We start from the raw sequence: 19006 nt of genomic DNA on the forward strand, positions 1-19006 counted from the left end.
ATGTGGTTCTGCAGCGGCCCCACCCGCACAGATGTGAACCAGGGGTTACACAACAGTGCTGCTGGGAAGAGCCCACTTTCCTAATTCGGATACTGGAGTGTTTCCACTTCCCTGTACTGACCCTACCTGCCAGGAACCTTTCCCTGTGCTATATCCTTTACCTTTCTCTCCCTGACCTACAGCTTGCTCCAGGCATGGCCAATTGACACTGGTCCCCTAATTTATAAGGTCCCACACCAAGATGACTGGCAAAGGTCACCAGAAGTTGCAGGGTCCAATTAGACTGCTGGTACCTCTGAGACACCACCATAAAAGGGCAATACTCGCTACAGATTCCCCTCGCATAATGGCACAGTGCCACCTACTGGACGGAGGAAAACCTATGCCTACCTACCCATGATCCTTTGCGTTTCGCAGGTCCCAAGTGCTGCAGTGGACCCAAGGCAGTGACCTGGAATTAGCATTATCAGAGGGGCCTCTCATAGAGAAAATTTACCTTTTTAGTGTTGAACTGTGAAGTAGTGAGCCGCAAGTTAATGGCTTCAGTTACTCAACCTTCTATAATTATTTTACAGGTACTTTTATAGTGTTTTCAATTTACACAGCACTTTACATATATATTGTACATTCACATCAGTCCCTAACCCTCAAGGGGCGTACAATCTAAGGTCCCTAACTTACATTCATACATACACATAATAGCACCAATTTAGACAGGAGCCAATTCACCTACCAGGATATCTTTGGAGTGTGGGAGGAAACCCACACAGGCACAGGGAGAACATGCAAACTCCAGGCAGGTGGTGCCGTGGTTGGGATTCAAACCAAAGAACCCTAGTCCTGCCAGGCGGAAGTGCTAACCATTTAGCCACTGTGCTACCATATAATGGAAGCATCCTGGAAGGAGAGGTAGGGCCAAAGCTCATTTGCCCCTGCTTCTCCTCTGGGTCACAGGAGTGTACTTACGTCTGTACTCCTAAGACTTATATTCAGCCAATAGTGGGCTAAAGTTTGCTGTCGGCTGACATGATCCAGGCTCTGGAGGGATCCCGACTTCATTATCGGGATCCGCCCAGAAGCCTGACCGGCAACTGGCTCAGCCTTTCAGCATGCTGCTGAGAGCCTGAGCTGGCCGCTCCCACCCCCTCCACAGCCTGATATTCCATTGAGCACTGGAGAAGCAGAGCCAAAAGTGGCTCACACTGGCTGTCTGAAGACTGAGACCTTAGCGATCAGTGGTCTTTGATCGCTCAGTTCTTAGAGCCCACAGGGGACAGACCAATGTTGCACCCATCTTGCTGGGTATGTATGTTTGGTTTTTTTTATGTGCCCTTGCAAGTTCTGAGACTTAGACGAACCCTCTGGAAGGTGCAGTGACATGTCCCTGCATTGAAAGGTTGGTTGTATATGGCCCCCAAGCCAAAAGTAACCAGTTTTTTCTTTTTAAGTCCGCGAACGTGCGAAAAACGAAAAACCCGTAAGTGTTCACAAAAAACGTGCAAGTGCAAAACACCACACAAAAAAGTGCACTTAAGGGTGTGCTTTGTCCTTCCCCCGAAGGGAATGGACCTCTACCCTGATCCCCCGGGGCACGAAGCTCCTGACAGGGACAAGGTTCCCATTTGGTCCACCTAGCCAAAAGGCCTGGCGGACCCCGTTCCTTGTGGCCAGCCGAAGCCAGCCACCAAGTACTTGGTAAGGGGGCTCTCCCGAAGAGAAAACCCCCTAGGGACAGGAAAGGAAGGAACCAAAAGGCCACACATCCTCCCCCTAGACTTCAGGCTAGGCCCGAGGACCCACACCCTACCATCCTGTGAGAAAGAAAACACACACAAAAGTGACAAACGTGGGAGAGAAAATAAATTAAATAAATAAATAAATAAGTGGCCGTGCAGATTGTGCACTGGCCAGGCCCTGAGGCCCGTAGCAAAAATTGCCCAGGACTTAGCCAAAAGGCCCAGCCCTAAAAGGCGCAGTGCAGGAAAAGTGTAGAATCAGTGACCATGTGCCTTTTCACACGTTGGGGTCCCACACCAGTTTTTTTTTCTTAAAGTCCGCAAACGTGCAACTATAACGAAAAACCCGTAAGTGTTCACAAAAAAAGTGCAAGTGCAAAACACCACACGAAAAAATGCACTTAGGGGTGTGCTTTGTCCTACCCCCAAAGGGGTTGGACCACTACCCTGATCCCCCCGGGGCACGAAGCTCCTGACAGGGACAAGGTTCCCATTTGGTCCTCCTGGCCAAAAGGCCTGGTGGACCACCGTTCCTTGTGTCCAGCCGAAGCCAGACACCCAGTACTTGGTCAGGGGGCTCTCCCGAAGAGAAAACCCCCTAGGGCAGGGGTCTGCAACCTTTAAGACATAAAGAGCCACTTGGACCCGTTTCCGAGAGGGAAAAAAAGACTGGGAGCCGCAAAACCATTGCAACATTTAAAACAAATCCGACACTGCATATATTGCAAAAAGCGCTCTGGTCATGAAGGGGGTTTAAGGGCCCAGTAAGCAAAGGGTTAATCAGGGCCACAGTGTATCATCATAATCACAAGCCTTAGGTCAGTGGTGGGCAACCTTTTTTTTCAACTGAGCCAAATCTCGCCAAAACCACGATTGAAATTTATTTTGAGAGCCACATTTTTAAAACTGAAAATACATCCCCCATATAGTAATTCATCCCCCATAGTAATTCGTCCCCCATATAGTAATTCATCCCCCATAGTAATTCATCCCCCATATAGTAATTCATCCCCCATAGTAATTCATCCCCATATAGTAATTCATCCCCCATATAGTAATTCATCCCCCATAGTAATTCATCCCCCATAGTAATTCATCCCCCATATAGTAATTAATCCCCCATATAGTAATTAATCCCCCATAGTAATTCATCCCCCATAGTAATTCATCCCCCATATAGTAATTCATCCCCCCTATAGTAATTCATCCCCATATTAATTCATCCCCCATATTAAGTCCCCAAGTCCCCCCTGTGTCAATTCACTTACCTTTGCTCCGCGCGTTCCTCTCGCCGTGTTCCCGCGCCGTTCTGGTGTAGCATGAAAATCTGTCTCCTATGAGGATCTATCCCCCTCGACGTATCTGCGCATGTGCCAGTTTCAGGCATTAGCAGCCGATCAGCGATCTCCGGCACATGCGCAGATACGTCGAGGGGGACAGATCCTCATAGGAGACAGATTTTCATGCTACACCGGTCTTCAGGGCGGACTGTGAGAGGAGCCTAGCGGGAGCCTAGCTCCGCGGGCCGGATTAAAAGGTCCGCCGGGCCGTAGTTTGCCCATTGCTGCCCTATTGCCTGTCACCTGGTGGGCAGTGTGCTCCGGAGCCGCAGCCAAGGTGAAAAAGAGCCGCATGCGGCTCTGGAGCCGCGGGTTGCCGACACCCGCCCTAGGGACAGGGGAGGAAGGAACCAAAAGGCCACACATCCTCCCCCTAGACTTCAGGGCAGGCCCGAGGACCCACACCCTCCATCCTGTGAGAAAAACACACACATAAGTAAAGAAAAAGTGTCCCACACCAGTCCCCCGCTTGGTCCCAGTAGACTGCATTTCCGACAAGGCCATCTATTTCATCGGAGAGATTGGCATATGTGTGGCCAGCCTCAACTACTTCATAGATGTTTGGTGTTTGCACTGGTTATTCTCTTTCTATTGTTTGTTCTCTCCTCTGGCAATCTTCATGCTTTCTCCTCTGCATCCATCTCTTTGGCCTTTCTTATCATTTATTGTTAAATGTCAGCATAATTGGAATTCATGTCAGACGGTCCAAAGCCGGCCGTGAAGGACTGTCTGAGAGGAATACATATCCATAAATTCATTTGAAGTTGGCATGCTGAGATCACCGTGGAAATAGCAGTAATTTGTTTACACGGTGGAAAGCCATGAATGAAAAGTGATGTCATATGATAATAGAGGAAGAGCGTGAATGACTCATTCCTCCCCCCCACCAGCAGAGATCACTAGCTCAGGTCTGACGCCTTCCACTTCTCTCCTGGCCAATCACGTCCACAGCTTCCTCTGCTGTATCCAGACAATCCAATAAAAAAATGTCCAAAAGAAGTCCAAGAAAAGATTATTTAGGCCTGTTTCCCTTTTTATATATTGTGTACCAGTAATGTAATTGCTTCACTTGCACCCATGCATTGTAGCATGTATTAACATGCACTAGGCAACAAAAAAAAATCGGATAACCCCCCCTCCTAGACGGAGAGAGCCTGACACCGACCAACAACACCCCTGCCCCCACCAGAGAGAGCCTTCCACTAACACCCACCACCCCACCACCCCTGGCGGCAGAGAGAAAGACACTCATCTTCATAACGCCCCAAACTACCTCCCCGACCTGATGCCCAAATACCACCCAACCTGTACTCTTCGCTCCTCACAAGACCTCCTACTTTCTAGCTCCCTGGTCTCCTCCTCCCACGCCTAGACTGCAGGACTTCTCCAGGACTTCCCCCATCCTCTGGAACTCACTACCCCAATCCATCAGACTGTCACCTACCCTCCTCACCTTTAGGCACACCCTGAAAACCCATCTCTTCAGGGAAGCCTACCCCACTCTCACCTAACAGCCGATCTCCTCCACTCCTCCTACCACTTGATCCCCCACAGCCACTTCCTCCTGTACCACTATCCCCTCCCTCCTAGATTGTAAGCTCCAAGGAGCAGGGCCCTCGAACCCCTCGTGTATTGTTCTGTTACTGTATTGTCTCATATTCTGTCCCCCAGTATAATGTACAGCACTGAGCAAACCTTTTGGCACTATATAAATACTGTATAATAATAATAATACCTCTGGACACCCCCGGAACGACAATCGGGCTCCGCATACACCATCAAGCAGCCCCCAGCCTCTCTTGGATCTAACCTGGTCCCCGTGCCGCATATGTCCCTTCTTCCAGGGGGCAGTGTTGCCCTCCTAAATATTACCGCCCTAGGCAAATGCCTTGTTTGCCTTGTGGTAAATACGCCCCTGTTAACATGCATGTTTGCAACTCAGGGTGCTGAAAAAATGGCAGGCACATTTTTATGCTCATAGAGGTGCAGAATAAGGTGCATTAGTGTACACAGAAAAACACACACACAAGTGAATTTTCAGCAGGCTTAACTTTGCTGTGTCCTCATCAGGGGCGGACTGACAACTCATGGGGCCCCTGGGCAATAGGGGATCATGGGGCCCCTGTGTCCTTGGCCAAACTCAAAAAAGCCTATGAAAAAGGTACAGGGGCATCTCATGGGGCCCTACTGGCAGTGCCCGAGTTTCCAAATGGTCAGTCCGCCCCTGGTCCTCACTCATCTTGCTTTTTTCTTTTTTTGCTGTTGATTTGTCAACCATTACTGCACAGCCCCCATTCAACAGGATGGAAAGCTGCACAAGAATTGTTGTAATGACCAGTAATGGTCAGCCATGGCCAGTGCCTCTCACAGGGGACATCATCACATGATAATAGTTCTGGAAGGGTCCTTTAGCACGCCTTTCTCATTTACATTACAGCTTCATGAATCCTTTATAACTTAAATTAGATCAGATAATTAAAGGGTATGTAAACCCAAACAATGAACGTCTTCTGTTTTGTCCCTTTCGATCTGCTAAATATACCACAGAATGGTTTTTATTATATATGTTTAGGAAGTGCAAAAAATACTTGTTGATTTTGCCAGAAATCTGAGCTGACAACTTTCTGTGCTCTGTCTGTGCACCAGGGGTCGTGGAGATAATGAGAGGTTATGGAGAAAAGCATGGGTTATGGAGATAAGGAGGGGTCATGGAGATAAGGAGGGCTATGGAGATAAGGAGGGCTATGGAGATAGGGATGGGTTATAGAGATAAGGAGGAGTTTATGGAGATAGGGATGGGTTTTATGGAGATAAGGTGGGATTTATGGTGATAAGGTGGGATTTATGGTGATAAGGAGGGGTCATGGAGATAAGGAGGGCTATGGAGATAGGGATGGGTTATGGAGATAGGGATGGGTTATGGAGATGAGAGGTTTATGGAGATAGGGATGGGTCATGGAGATGAGGGGTTTATGGAGATAGGGAAGGGTTATGGAGATGAGGGGTTTATGGAGATAGGGAGGGGTTATGGAGATAAGGAGGGGTTTATGGAGATAGGGATGGGTTATAGAGATAAGGAGGGGTTTATGGAGATAAGGAAGGTTATGGAGATGAGGGGTTTATGGAGATAGGGAGGGGTTATGGAGATAAGGAGGGGTTTATGGAGATAAGGATGGGTTATGGAGATAAGGAGGGGTTTATGTAGATAAGGAAGGCTATGGAGATAGGGATGGGTTATGGAAATGAGGGGTTTATGGAGATAGGGCTGGGTTATGGCGATAAGGAGGGGTTTATGGATATAAGGAGGGGTCATGAAGAAAATGAGAGTTTAAGGAGATAAAGAGGGGTTTTAGAGATAGAGATGGGAAATAGAGATACAGAGGGGTTATGTAGATAAGGAGGGGGTTATGGAGGTAAGGAGAGTTTATGGATATAGAGAGGTTTTATAGTGATAAAGGGGGGATATGGTGATAAGGAGGGATTATGGAAATAGGGAGGGGGTATGGAGATATGGTGGGGGGGGGGAGGTGCAGAGAGAGGTCTGTGCTCTTTGTGATCCATCAGATATGAAGTAGGGAGGGTTAATGGCATGTACTGAGGAAATCAGAGCTGTGTTATGATGGCGCATAAATGTGTATTTTTCTTGTAGCGCATTTAAAGAGGATCTTCCTTATGGTTTGTCCCCCGCCCTCTCTGGCACTGCCATCTTTAAAAATACAGCATGTGTGCAGATGTGCTGAAGGGCTCTGCCCCCCAGCAGAAACCTGAGTGCACGCGTTGGGGATTTCCTGCACATATGCCAAGCTCTGGAGTATGTTGTTCTTCAGAACAGATCTCTGTGGGGTCCCAAAGCCCTGCAGCAATTTTTTCCATGTGTGGAGTCCAGGTGTGCTACAAGGAGCACAACATCAAAAAAAGTCAGAAGAACTGACTTTTTTAATTGTGGGGGATGGAGCCGGGTACAAATACGTTGTTTTCCTGGGTGAAGGTCTGTTTTAAAACACCTCTCTGCAAAGAACTGAAAGAAATGCTTGGCCAAGACAGGTTTTCCCATTTATGGTGGTGCCAGGTACCAGAGGGTGCATGGATCATGCCTGCTCATCCAATTTTCCTCCTGTGTCTGTGGGCTCCTCCAGACTCGTTATGATCTAGCACTGATGAGAAGCTGAGGGTTAAACAGCATCACTGCTCACGGTTCTTGGAACTGAGTGTTGTCATCCTCAGCCCAGGAGCAGTGTGAGGAAAGCAGCTGATCTAGAACTCTGAGAACGCCCAATCTCCAGATATTCTGCACAGAGAGGGATTGCACGGAGGGCTCCATGGGCTTGGCTCTAAAAACAATGGCGGGCCTCTTTCCACCCCTGATCTGGTTTAGAAGGTATGACTCTCAACTATAGAAATCAATGATTGTCTTATTAAAGCAGAATTACATTCTCTCACTCAGTGTTAACTACGTTTAATCCTTATGCTGCTAGCATTAGTAAATAGATAGGGAGGTTTATTATATTTACTTGTTTTAACCTTTTTTTCCTTTTTTTTTTTTTTACATTTTTGCAGTGGCTTCCTGGTTTCTGACCTAGGCCAAAATGATGTCATACATTCCAGTAGTCTTCATAGGAATTCTTTTTTTATTTCATTTGGAGGAGGGGAGGAGGGTCTTCCCCAGCTAAGCACACCTTCCTGTCTGCATGCCTAAGCTAAGGGCAGATGGATTACAGGAAGTAAATGCTACATGAATCATCTCCCTTACTCAAGATGGCCGCAGCTAGAAATGCTAGGGGAGTGTTTTTCAAAGTGATCTCTCAACAAAATAAAGCATGGAGACATGGATAGGCGGGGGAGTTTGCTTTGAATATGCAATATCTGCAAATTATTTAAGCTTAAGCAACCTGAAAACTTAAAAAAAAAGAAAAAGAAAAAAAAATATTTTTAATACAATGTTCCTCTGTTTAACCTCTTATTAACCCTTAGTTTACGCTAAGCAGCCCTGACTGACTCCTTAGTCTCCTTCTCTCTTCAACTATTATTTTCCTGCTGATTTGTTTGTTTCTAATTTATTAACTATTATGAAACTTTTTTGGTTTTGTTTTGTAAACATTTTTCGCATATTTACACATTTACTTTTTTTTTAAAAAAGAGCAAAACGGAATTGAAAAAAAACCAAACACTCTATTGAATTTGTAAATTACTTTGCAATGCTTTGTGCCAGAATCATAATTTTAATGTAATTTTAAACAGGACACATTACAAAATGTTTCATTTTGTTGCATTTTATTGTCTAAGGATTGCAAAAAAAACATTCAGTGTTGCAGGACATTATCATGAAAAGATAAAAGATCATATATATATGTATAAGGGCTCGTTCACACTTGGCTGTTTTGCCAACGCTTGCCAAACGCCCCTATAACGTTTGGCAAGCGTTGGTCCGGCGTTTGCTGAGCGTTTTTAACGCTCGGCAAACGCTCCGCAAACGCCACATGCGCGGTTTAGCGGCGGTTGCTAGGCGTCTGCCGAGCGTTAATAACGCCCCACAAACGCCTATAATGCAGTTTGAGTGGTGTTACCGCTCCGCAAACGCCCCGCAACCGCGTCGCAACCGCACCGGCCGGCGTTTGCGGAGCGCCACCATAGACGAGAATAGGAGGCTTCAAAGCCTCCTGATTCGTCCAGAGGCGTCCGTTTTGCCGCGACGCAACGCGACGCGACGCAAACGCTCCCGTTAGAACAGCACCATGTGCTGTAATGTGCAGAGTTGGCAGAGGCGTTTGGGAAGCGGTAAAAACGCTTCCCAAACGCCTCTCTGCCGCCTGCACACAAGGCTAGTGTGAACGTAGCCTTACCCTGATATCCTTAAAAATTTAAAAGTAATTGCTGAATAAACAGGTCCCTATTGCTCTGGTCCATAGGAGGTGAACAGGTGTGAGAGGCGAAGTTGTTAATAAAGTGTTACCAAACCCACATCAGTAACATCAGTCTGTATATGCAGTAAAGCGTGCTTGTTATACTCACTGTGGAACCTAAGGGGTTAATCCTCTGCATTGTGTAAAAAGGCTGTCTGATCCTGTCTTTCCTGATCTTCTGTTTACTGTCCCCAATCAATCTGCCATAGTTAGAGCAGCAGTGGCATGTCTGCACATGCTCTGTTTGGTATGTATTGCTAGAGAGGTTTGTTTTGGTTTTTTTTTGGGGGGGGGGCGCATGTGATCAGCATTGTTTAAAAAGGCTGTTTGATCCTTTCTTCTCTGCCCCCCTCTTGTTGAAATGACTGCCTGATACAGACTGAACCCATGATCACATGCACATGCTCAGTTTGGTGTGTATTGCTAGAGAGGTTTTTTTTTTTCTTGGGAAGGATGCATGTGATCAGCACAGGGCCAATCAGCACTGTCCAGACAGAGGTCAAGGGATTCACATCCTCCTAGAGCCTGAACTCCTTCTACAAGCTTTAACCAGAGCTCTGCTGAAGTCACAAGACTGCTTTAACTGCTGATGTGAAAAGGTATTTAGCAGTTTATATTCACTAAAATAATTACTTTTCTATGTTCTGTGTACTGTGGGAGATCGGATATAGTGAATGCAGGGTCCTGGGAGACCGGATATAGTGAATGCAGGGTCCTGGGAGACCGGATATAGTGAGTGCAGGGTCCTGGGAGATCGGATATAGTGAATGCAGGGTCCTGGGAGACTAGATATAGTGAATGCAGGGTCCCGGGAGAGCAGATATAGTGAATGCAGGGTCCTGGGAGACCAGATATAGTGAATACAGGGTCCTGGGAGACCGGATATAGTGAATGCAGGGTCCCGGGTGAGCGGATATAGTGAATGCAGGGTCCTGGGAGACCAGATATAGTGAATGCAGGGTCCGGGGAGACCGGATATAGTGAATGGAGGGTCCTGGGAGACCAGATATAGTGAATGCAGGGTCCCGGGAGACCAGATATAGTGAATGCAGGGTCCGGGGAGACCAGATATAGTGAATGCAGGGTCCAGGGAGACCGGATATAGTGAATGCAGGGTCTGGGGAGACCAGATATAGTGAATGCAGGGTCCGGGGAGACCGGATATAGTGAATGCAGGGCCTGGGGAGACCGGATATAGTGAATGCAGGGTCTTGGGAGACCGGATATAGTGAATGCAGGGCCCGTGGAGACCAGATATAGTGAATGCAGGGCCTGTGGAGACCAGATATAGTGAATGCAGGGTCCAGGGAGACCGTATATAGTGAATGCAGGGTCCGGGGAGACCAGATATAGTGAATGCACGGTCTGGGGAGATCGGATATAGTGAATGCAGGGCCCGTTGAGACCAGATATAGTGAATGCAGGGCCTGTGGAGACCAGATATAGTGAATGCAGGGTCCAGGGAGACCGTATATAGTGAATGCAGGGTCCGGGGAGACCGGATATAGTGAATGCACGGTCTGGGGAGACCGGATATAGTGAATGCAGGGTCTGGGGAGACCGGATATAGTGAATGCAGGGTCCGGGGAGACCAGATATAGTGAATGCTGGGTCCGGGGAGACACGATATAGTGAATGCAGGGTCCGAGGAGACCAGATATAGTGAGTGCAGGGTCCTGGGAGACCAGATATAGTGAATGCAGGGTCCGAGGAGAGCAGATATAGTGAATGCAGGGTCTGAGGAGACCAGATATAGTGAATGCAGGGTCCGGGGAGACCAGATATAGTGAATGCAGGGCATGGGGAGACCAGATATAGTGAATGCAGGGTCCGGGGAGACCAGATATAGTGAATGCAGGGTCCGGGGAGACCAGATATAGTGAATGCAGGGTCCAGGGTATAGTAACACTTTAAAGCTGGCCATACATTTTACAATTTTTTTATTTCATTTACTTTAGATTTTCCTTAAACTGTGTAGTATAAGGGCCTGTCTGATTGCATATGGATTAAGGGCCAGTTCACACAAAAAAAGCGTTTCAGTTGCTTTTTTTTCTGCATCCAAATCGCACAGAAAATAGGTGATATGGTTGTCAATGTCATAGTTCACATCAGTGCTTGTAGTTCCCGTGAGTTCTGGTTGCAGAAAAAAAAGTAGAACAGGCTGCATTTTTTCTGCACATAACTGTAATGGAACGCGGTAAAACGCATCAAAAACGCACCAAAAACCCACTGGAACGCACATGTCCCTATTTTAATTGAAAAAAAAGAGAGGGGAAAAAATTAACTGGAATGCATAAAAAACACAATGTAACACGTAAAAAGAGAGAATGTCACCAGCACACCGAGGATCACCAATATGGGTCCAAAAGGTTTAATAAACGATCACATAGTTACAGAAAGACAACGTTTCGCAGTCTTGAAGGACCCCTTCATCAGGCATGTTCCAGCCGACGGTCGCTGCAGCACCCACTTATACGCACAGACATTTTTAACACAGGAACGTGTGCATTTGGATTGTACACTTGCATTCCGGAACACGTAAAAAAAGCATAAAAAATGCACCGAAACGCGCCAAAAACGCGTACAAAACGCTCATGCAAAAATGCATCCAGACCGCATCTGGACTGCGTTTTTACAGTGTGAACCGGTCCTGAAAGTGTTTAGGTGTAACCTCATATTACATGGTTTTGGTAAATCTAAAGGAAAATTGTGCAAGAAAATTGTATGATGTATGGCCAGCCTTAGTTTTGCCGGGGCTGTGAAGCAGAACATGTGTACATCTGTGAGCAGCTGTATGTTAGTTTTCAGGTGGGCAGTCGTGGGGGCATAAACTTAACTGCCTGGTTTTACTGCCCCCCGGCCACATGTGTGAATGAAGCCTTAGGGTAAGTGCGCTAAAAGTACCTGATGTCTTAATTGGGGAATATATTGTCCTTTTTATAGCATCTTCTACTGAAGAGATAAAATGGATTTATTACAGGTATTTATATAGTGCTGATCATTTATGCAGTGCTTTACACATTGTACATTCATATTAGTCCCTGCCCCTGAGGAGCAACAACCTGGATCTCACATTTACAGGGGCAGACTGACCATTCAAGCACTCGGGGGCCCAGGGTCAGTAGGGGGCCCCATGAGATGCCCCTGGTACCTTTCATAGGCTTTTTTGGGTGTGGTTTGAGTGTGGGTGAGGACACAGGGGCCCCGTGATCCCCTATTGCCTGGGGGGGCCCCATGAGTTGTCAGCAGGGGCGGACTGACTATTTGGAAACTCGGGCACTGCCCGAGGGCCCGGGGTCAGTAGGGGGCCCCATGAGATGCCCCTGGTACCATTTTCATAGGGTTTTTTGAGTTTGGGCAATCCACTATACGTCGTCTTTGCCTGACTCCTGGGCAGGGGCGGACTGACCATTTGGAAACTTGGGCACTCATGGGGCCCCCTACTGACCCCAGGCTCCATGATACCTGGTACTTTTTTCATAGGTTTTTTTGAGTTTGGGCAAGGACACAGGGGCCCCATGATCCCCTATTGCCCGGGGGCCCTATGAGTTGTCAGTCTGCCCCCGGTTGTCAGTCCACCCCTGATCTATACATACAACACCTACCAGCATGTCTTCGGAGTCTGTGAGGAAACTCACACAAGCACAGGGAGAACATGCAAACTCCATGCAGACAGGATTCAAACCAACGACCCTACTGCTGTAGGACAGAACAGCTAACCACTAAGCCTCTGTGCTGCCCCATTAAGTTTCGTCTTCCTAGTTCCAACCAATCATAGCTTGTCCTGAGAGTATTATGTGCGTTGTACCATAGCCTCGCAATTTACGCTCCGCAAATTAAATTCAATTTATGGCCCTGAGATGCTTCTTTACAAGTGTTGTGCCGCGGCAAGCCAAATACGGGCTCTGCGCTCGTTATAATTGGTTGCTGAGTGCCATTGTTTATTACGGTGGAATGATGTGACGCCTATATATCATCGCGGGCGAACAGACCCACAAATGCTCGTGCACCGCGATACATCTACCCTGTCATTGGCTGACAGTTGCTGTGGTATTAAATGCAAATTGTATGCAAATTAAAAGCGGACAGATTTATCATCTACTTATCTAAACGAGAAAAACCTCTTTGTGTGACACGGCCGCTTTGGGAAATAAAAAAGTAAATTAAAAAAAAATTGCATCTTTTTTTTTTCACTCACATGCATTAAAATCACATTTGATGTTTTATTTCTATTAGGCCGCAATGGAGACATTTGGGCTTAAAGGGAAAGTGACAACAAAGAAACCACAAATCAGCCAATGCTGACATACACTGAAAGTGGAACTAAAATAGAATGTATTGCAGATGTCGTGGCTGCATTAGTTTTCTTTTTTTTTTTTTGCTTTTTTCCCTTTTTTTTTAACTGGTGATCCTGCCAGTAATGCAGACCATACATGAGTCGAACAGCGAACGTTTTTTCGTCCGAAAATCAAAAACGTTGTTTGCGTGGTAATCCGATGGTGCCATCAATGATTTTTAAAATCGGCCGACCAAGTCATAAAGTTCACCCCATGTAACAGGTGAAAGTTCTGTTCCTTCCATGTCATATTGTTTTCGGAAAACGATCGCACGATTTGACCATCATTGAGTCGAAAATCGGTAGTTTTTCATACATTTTCCAACATGCCTAACCACCGAAAAGGGGAGGAACCACAAAAATCGGCCGGTGCCATTGACCCACTAACAGAGCGAAAATCAGCCGATTATTCTTAGGTCTGATCAGGGGCGGACTGACAACTCATGGGGCCTCCGGGCAATAGGGGATCATGGGGCCCCTGTGTCCTTGCCCACACTCAAAAAAGCCTATGAAAAAGGTACCAGGGGCATCTCATGGGGCCCCATACTGACCTCGGGCCCTCGGGCAGTGCCCGAGTTTCCAAATGGTCAGTCCGCCCCTGGGTCTGATTTTCGGATGAAGAATCGGTCGAATTTCGACCCATGTATGACCGGCATAACACACTTCCTGTCCTGGGTGTCAATGATCACTCATCATATTGGAGGGCAGCACAGTGGCTAAGTGGTTAGCACTTCCACCTGGTAGTACAAGGGTCATTGGTGCGAATCCCAACCATGGCACCACCTGCCTGGAGTTTGCATGTTCTCCCTGTGCCTGTGTGGGTTTCCTCCGGGTACTCCAGTTTCCTCTCACACTCTATACCAAATACATTTTGGACTACATTTTTGAAGAAATTTGATTTTTACTGGATTTTGTATTGGATGTTTTATAACAAAAAGTAGAAATATAATTTTTATTTTCAAAATTTTTGGTCTTTTTTCGTTTATATAATAAAAAATAAAAGATCCAGTGGTGATCAAATACCACCAAAAGAAAGCTCTATTTGTGTGGAAAAAAATGATATAAATGTAGCTTGGGTAGTGTCGCATGACAATGAAATTGCCAGGTAAATATGCACAGTGCTGAATAGCAAAACATGCTCTAGTCACAAAGGGGGTAAAACCTTCAAGAGGGCAAGTGGTTAAACCAGAAAATACCACATTTGGCCACTAGGTGGCGATCAGTATCCTTGGTAATTTTGGTACTTAGTGCCAACTAGTGGACAAATGCAGTATTTTTTTATTAAAGAAATGGAAAACATTCAACCAGCACAGGGAATAGCCCAATACCATTCGATTGTATGACCCATTTGTACATTCACTTTCACTGGGCAGACTGCTATGTGAATTTTGTTTCTGGCCGCACCTCTATTACAGGAACTTATTTAGCGCTGTCAATTTACACAGCACTTTACATATATATAGACTTACCCCAGGTTCACACTTAAGCGTTTTCTGCAGCATTTTGCAAAAACGCAGTACAGTCCTTTTAACATGATTTCCTATGGGACACGTTCACATCTACGCGTTTTCACCCGCTGCGTTTTTTGGAAAGGTTCAGGGACTTTTTGTAATGCAAAATGTTGCGTTTTTGGTTCTATAGACTTCAATGGGATCGCTGCAGGAGAGCATGTATTGCGTTTTTGCTGCTTTGTGTTTAATATCTGCCTAGCAACAAGAAAAAAGCAAGTGCAAGAAAATGTAATGCAGAAACGCATCAAACACAACCTACATAGGTGTGAACCTAGACTTACCCCAGGTTCACACCTGAGCAGGGGCGGACTGACAACTCATGGGGCCCCCGGGCAATAGGGGATCACGGGGCCCCTGTTTCCTTGCCAAACTCAAAAAAGCCTATGAAAAAGGTACCAGGAGCATCTCATGGGGCCCCCTACTGACCCCGGGCCCTCGGGCAGTGCCCGAGTTTCCAAATGGTCAGTCCTCCCCTGGATCTACCTATAATTTCTGTATATTTTTTGTATAATTTCTTATAGATCTGCCAACAACAGAATGCAGCAAAGAGCCTGCCTGATTGAATGCAAATTGATTGGATAGATTAGGTAGGTCTTCATATCAGAGATTTCATAAATCGAAAATTGAATGTACGAAGATTGTATGGATAGATTGTAACATTATTGGTGATCCCTTATGCAGGCCATAGACAGGTCGTTTATCGGCTGAATTTTCATCCGCACAAAAAATCGGCTGATATTCACACCGTTAGTGGGGCCAGTTTTTCGTGGATCTCCTCATTTATTTTTAATGGTCATGGTGGAAAATCCACGAAAAACGCGTTTTTCGTGGACATTGGTGGCAGCATCGGCATTTTTCGTTTATCGGCTGACAATTCGACCGATAAACGGCCGTCTATGGCCTGCCTTAGTTCACTATACACTCTACAATCTGATTGTACAATCTCCTTTAGAGCTGCCATCACATATGTAGTACGAGGGCCTGTTTGATTGGATGCTGATTGATTGGATAGATTAGGTGTGTCCTGTTATTATATAGTTTTGGTTAGGCTGGCCATACATTATACAATTTTCTTGAACAATTTTCCTTTAGATTTACCAAAACCATATATTATTAGGTCGCACCTAAACACTTTCAATTTGTATGCAATCAGCCAGGCCCTTGTACTACATAGCTGAAGGTAAATCTAAAGGAATTGAACAAGAAAATTGCATAATGTATGGCCAGCCTAATGCCGGCCATAGACGGTTTGAAAATTGGCCGATTTTTTTTTTGTCCAAAAGATTAATCGGCTGATTTTCGCGCTGTTAGTGGGTTAATTCGTCGGCTGGTTTTCGCGTTTTTTCCACTTTTGGATTATCGGTCATGTTGGAAAATTCATGGAAAACAACTGATTTTCGCGTCAATGATGGTCAAATCGTACGATCGTTTTTACGAAAAAAATATGCGCATGAGCCGTGACCTGGAAGGAACAGAAGCTTTGCCTGTTATATGCCTGTTTTACACAGATTGAACAATCAGATTGGATAAGATACGGCCAATTTAAGTCTCACCACGCATTACAATCTGACCAAACAATCTCTGTACCATCAACTTTAGACCTACCAAAACTGTGTACGACTGGCCCACACACCATACAATCTAATTGTACAATCTCATTTAGAATGATCAAAACTATGTAATATGAGATCAAATCTAAACAATCCATTCAATTTGTGTAAAAGGAAGCAGGCCTTTGCAGTTTATAGTTGGCGGTAGATCCAAAGGAGTTTGTACAATCAGATTGTATGGTGTATGGTGAACTTAATATGAGGACCTACCAGCAGGGGCGGACTGACAGCTCATGGGGCCCCCGGGCAATAGGGGATCATGGGGCCCCTGTGTCCTTACCCAAACTCAAAAAAGCCTATGAAAAAGGTACCAGGGGCATCTCATGGGGCCCCCTACTGACCCCGGGCCCTCAGGCAGTGCCTGAGTTTCCAAATGGTCAGTCCGCCCCTGGACCTACCTAAACTACCAAATCAGACAGACCCTGGCACTACATCTAATGGAAATTGTACAATCGGATTGTACCGTGTGTGGGGATCAGATTTAGTCTCGGGCTATCGATGGCCGCCCCTGCCACTATGAATAGCCTGATCACTTTGCTGTTAACCCTTCCACTGCCTGGAAGAGAGAAACCAGCATTTATCCAACCAATTACCGCCCCCCACCCGAGACAGAGCTTGGCTGCTCTCTGAAACCGAACGCCGTCCAGATTGTGCTGCTGTCAGACACTTGCTTCCATGTATTTTTAATGAGCAGAGATGCGCAGCGGAGGGGAAGGGAGCTTATTAATTTTAGTAGAGGGAGGCAGCGGGGTGAGGCGGAGGCCTGGGCTCCACGCAGATGGAATCCAGCGAGGACGAGGCCAGCTGGCTGGAGAACCAGTGGGAGAAATGGTAGGACTGGGAGGGTCCCCTTTGTCCTGGACTGCAGAGGACGGGCCCTCCATGGCACCACTCTTATTCCATTCCTCTTCTATACAAACTTATGTTGGGTCTCCTTCTAGGACTGCCACCTCATCCCTGAACCCCACACATATTCATCACCAGGGGCGGACTGACAACTCATGGAGCCACCGGGCAATAGGGGATCATGGGGCCCCTGTGTCCTTGCCCACACTCAAAAAAGCCTATGAAAAAGATACCAGTGGCATCTCATGGGGCCCCCTACTAACCCCGGGCCCTCGGGCAGTGCCCGAGTTTCCAAATGGTCAGTCCGCCCCTGTTCATCACACAGGTTCTGGGGCGGATGAAGGCGATCAGTAAACTCATCTTCTCTGCATTCAATTAGCCCAGCTACATTAGTGTGATGAATATGTGTTTGGGTTTAAAGGGATCATGTGGCAACCCTAGCTCCTTCCTGAATTCTGAGACATCTCATAATGCATTGTCTAGGGGGGTTCAGGCAGGCCCAGTATGGGGGAAGGGGGGCTTCCTGGGACTTGTAGTTCTTCTGCAGCTGAGCTCTGTATTCTGTACGGAAGAGCAAGCACAATCATTCTGGATGGGCTAAAGATGGTTGTAGCTGGTTGTTACGCTGATTGACTGCTATAGGTTACTGCACCTTATTGTTGCCATTTTGCCCTGCCATACAAGGCCATGTGGGATGTCATCACTATATAAATTATCTGTCTATTGGGTATCCTACATATTTTATGAATTCAAGGTTTTTACCTTTTTCCTTAAAAAAAAAAAAATATATATATATATATATATATATTTGCTTTATCTTTTAATAACATTGGCAAATATTCCAATTGGTATTATCTGTAAAATAAAAAATAAAATACTGTTCAGGTTTATATGTATACCTTATATCTATGATGGTGATGTAATGACAATGGTAATATAATGGTAGTATAATGTTAATAATGATAATATATTGGTACTATATAGTACAATGATACAAATGGAAGTATAATAGTAGCATAATGTTAATATTGGTAATATAATGGTAGCTTAATGGTAATATTATATAGTATAATGATAGTAGTAATAATACAATAACAAAAACTAAAATAAAAATAAAAAATAATAATACAATGGTAATATAATAGTAGTATAATGGTAATATATTAGTAATATAATAGTAGTATAAGGATAATAATGGAAATATATTGACAATATAATAGTATTATGATAAAAATGGTAAAATAACAGTAGCAGAATGGTAATATTGGTGATATAATAGTAGTATAATGATAATATATTGGTAATATAATGTAGTTTAATGATAATTATGATAATATATTGGTAATATAATAGTAGTTTAATGATAATAATGAAAATATATTGGTAATATAATAGTATAATGATACAAATGGTAAAATAACAGTAGCAGAATGTTAATATTAGTAATATATTAGTAGTTTAATGATAATAATGGAAATATATTGGTAATATAATGTAGTATAATGATAAAAATGGTAAAATAACAGTAGCTTAATGTTAATATTGGTGATATAATAGCAGTATAATGATAATATATTGGTAATATAATAGTAGTTTAATGATAGTATATTGGTAATATGATAGTAGTTTAATGATAATAATGTAAATATATTGGTAATATAATAGTATAATGATAAAAAAGGTAAAATAACAGTAGCAGAATGTTAATATTGGTAATATATTGAAGT

At 45.0% G+C, this 19006-nt stretch overlaps 1 protein-coding gene across 3 annotated transcripts in view; it reads left to right on the plus strand.

Moving 5' to 3' along the window:
• The window catches only part of MAPK8IP1 (mitogen-activated protein kinase 8 interacting protein 1), a 136201-nt gene that overhangs the window by 34712 nt on the left and 82483 nt on the right, over positions 1-19006 (plus strand). Inside the window, exon 1 of one of the 3 annotated variants that reach the window (XM_089686768.1) lies at positions 17142-17264. The exons of the other annotated variants lie outside the window; for them this stretch is intronic. Coding sequence (XP_089542894.1) covers positions 17212-17264 — 53 coding nt within the window. The 5' untranslated portion in view covers positions 17142-17211. Of the gene's footprint in view, positions 1-17141; positions 17265-19006 lie in introns of those variants that run through there. 3 annotated transcript variants of the gene reach the window in all.

The sequence above is a fragment of the Staurois parvus genome, unplaced genomic scaffold, assembly GCF_062004578.1.
Source record: "Staurois parvus isolate SC_StPar_1 unplaced genomic scaffold, SC_StPar_1.0 ptg000410l, whole genome shotgun sequence".
Classification (NCBI taxonomy): domain Eukaryota; kingdom Metazoa; phylum Chordata; class Amphibia; order Anura; family Ranidae; genus Staurois; species Staurois parvus.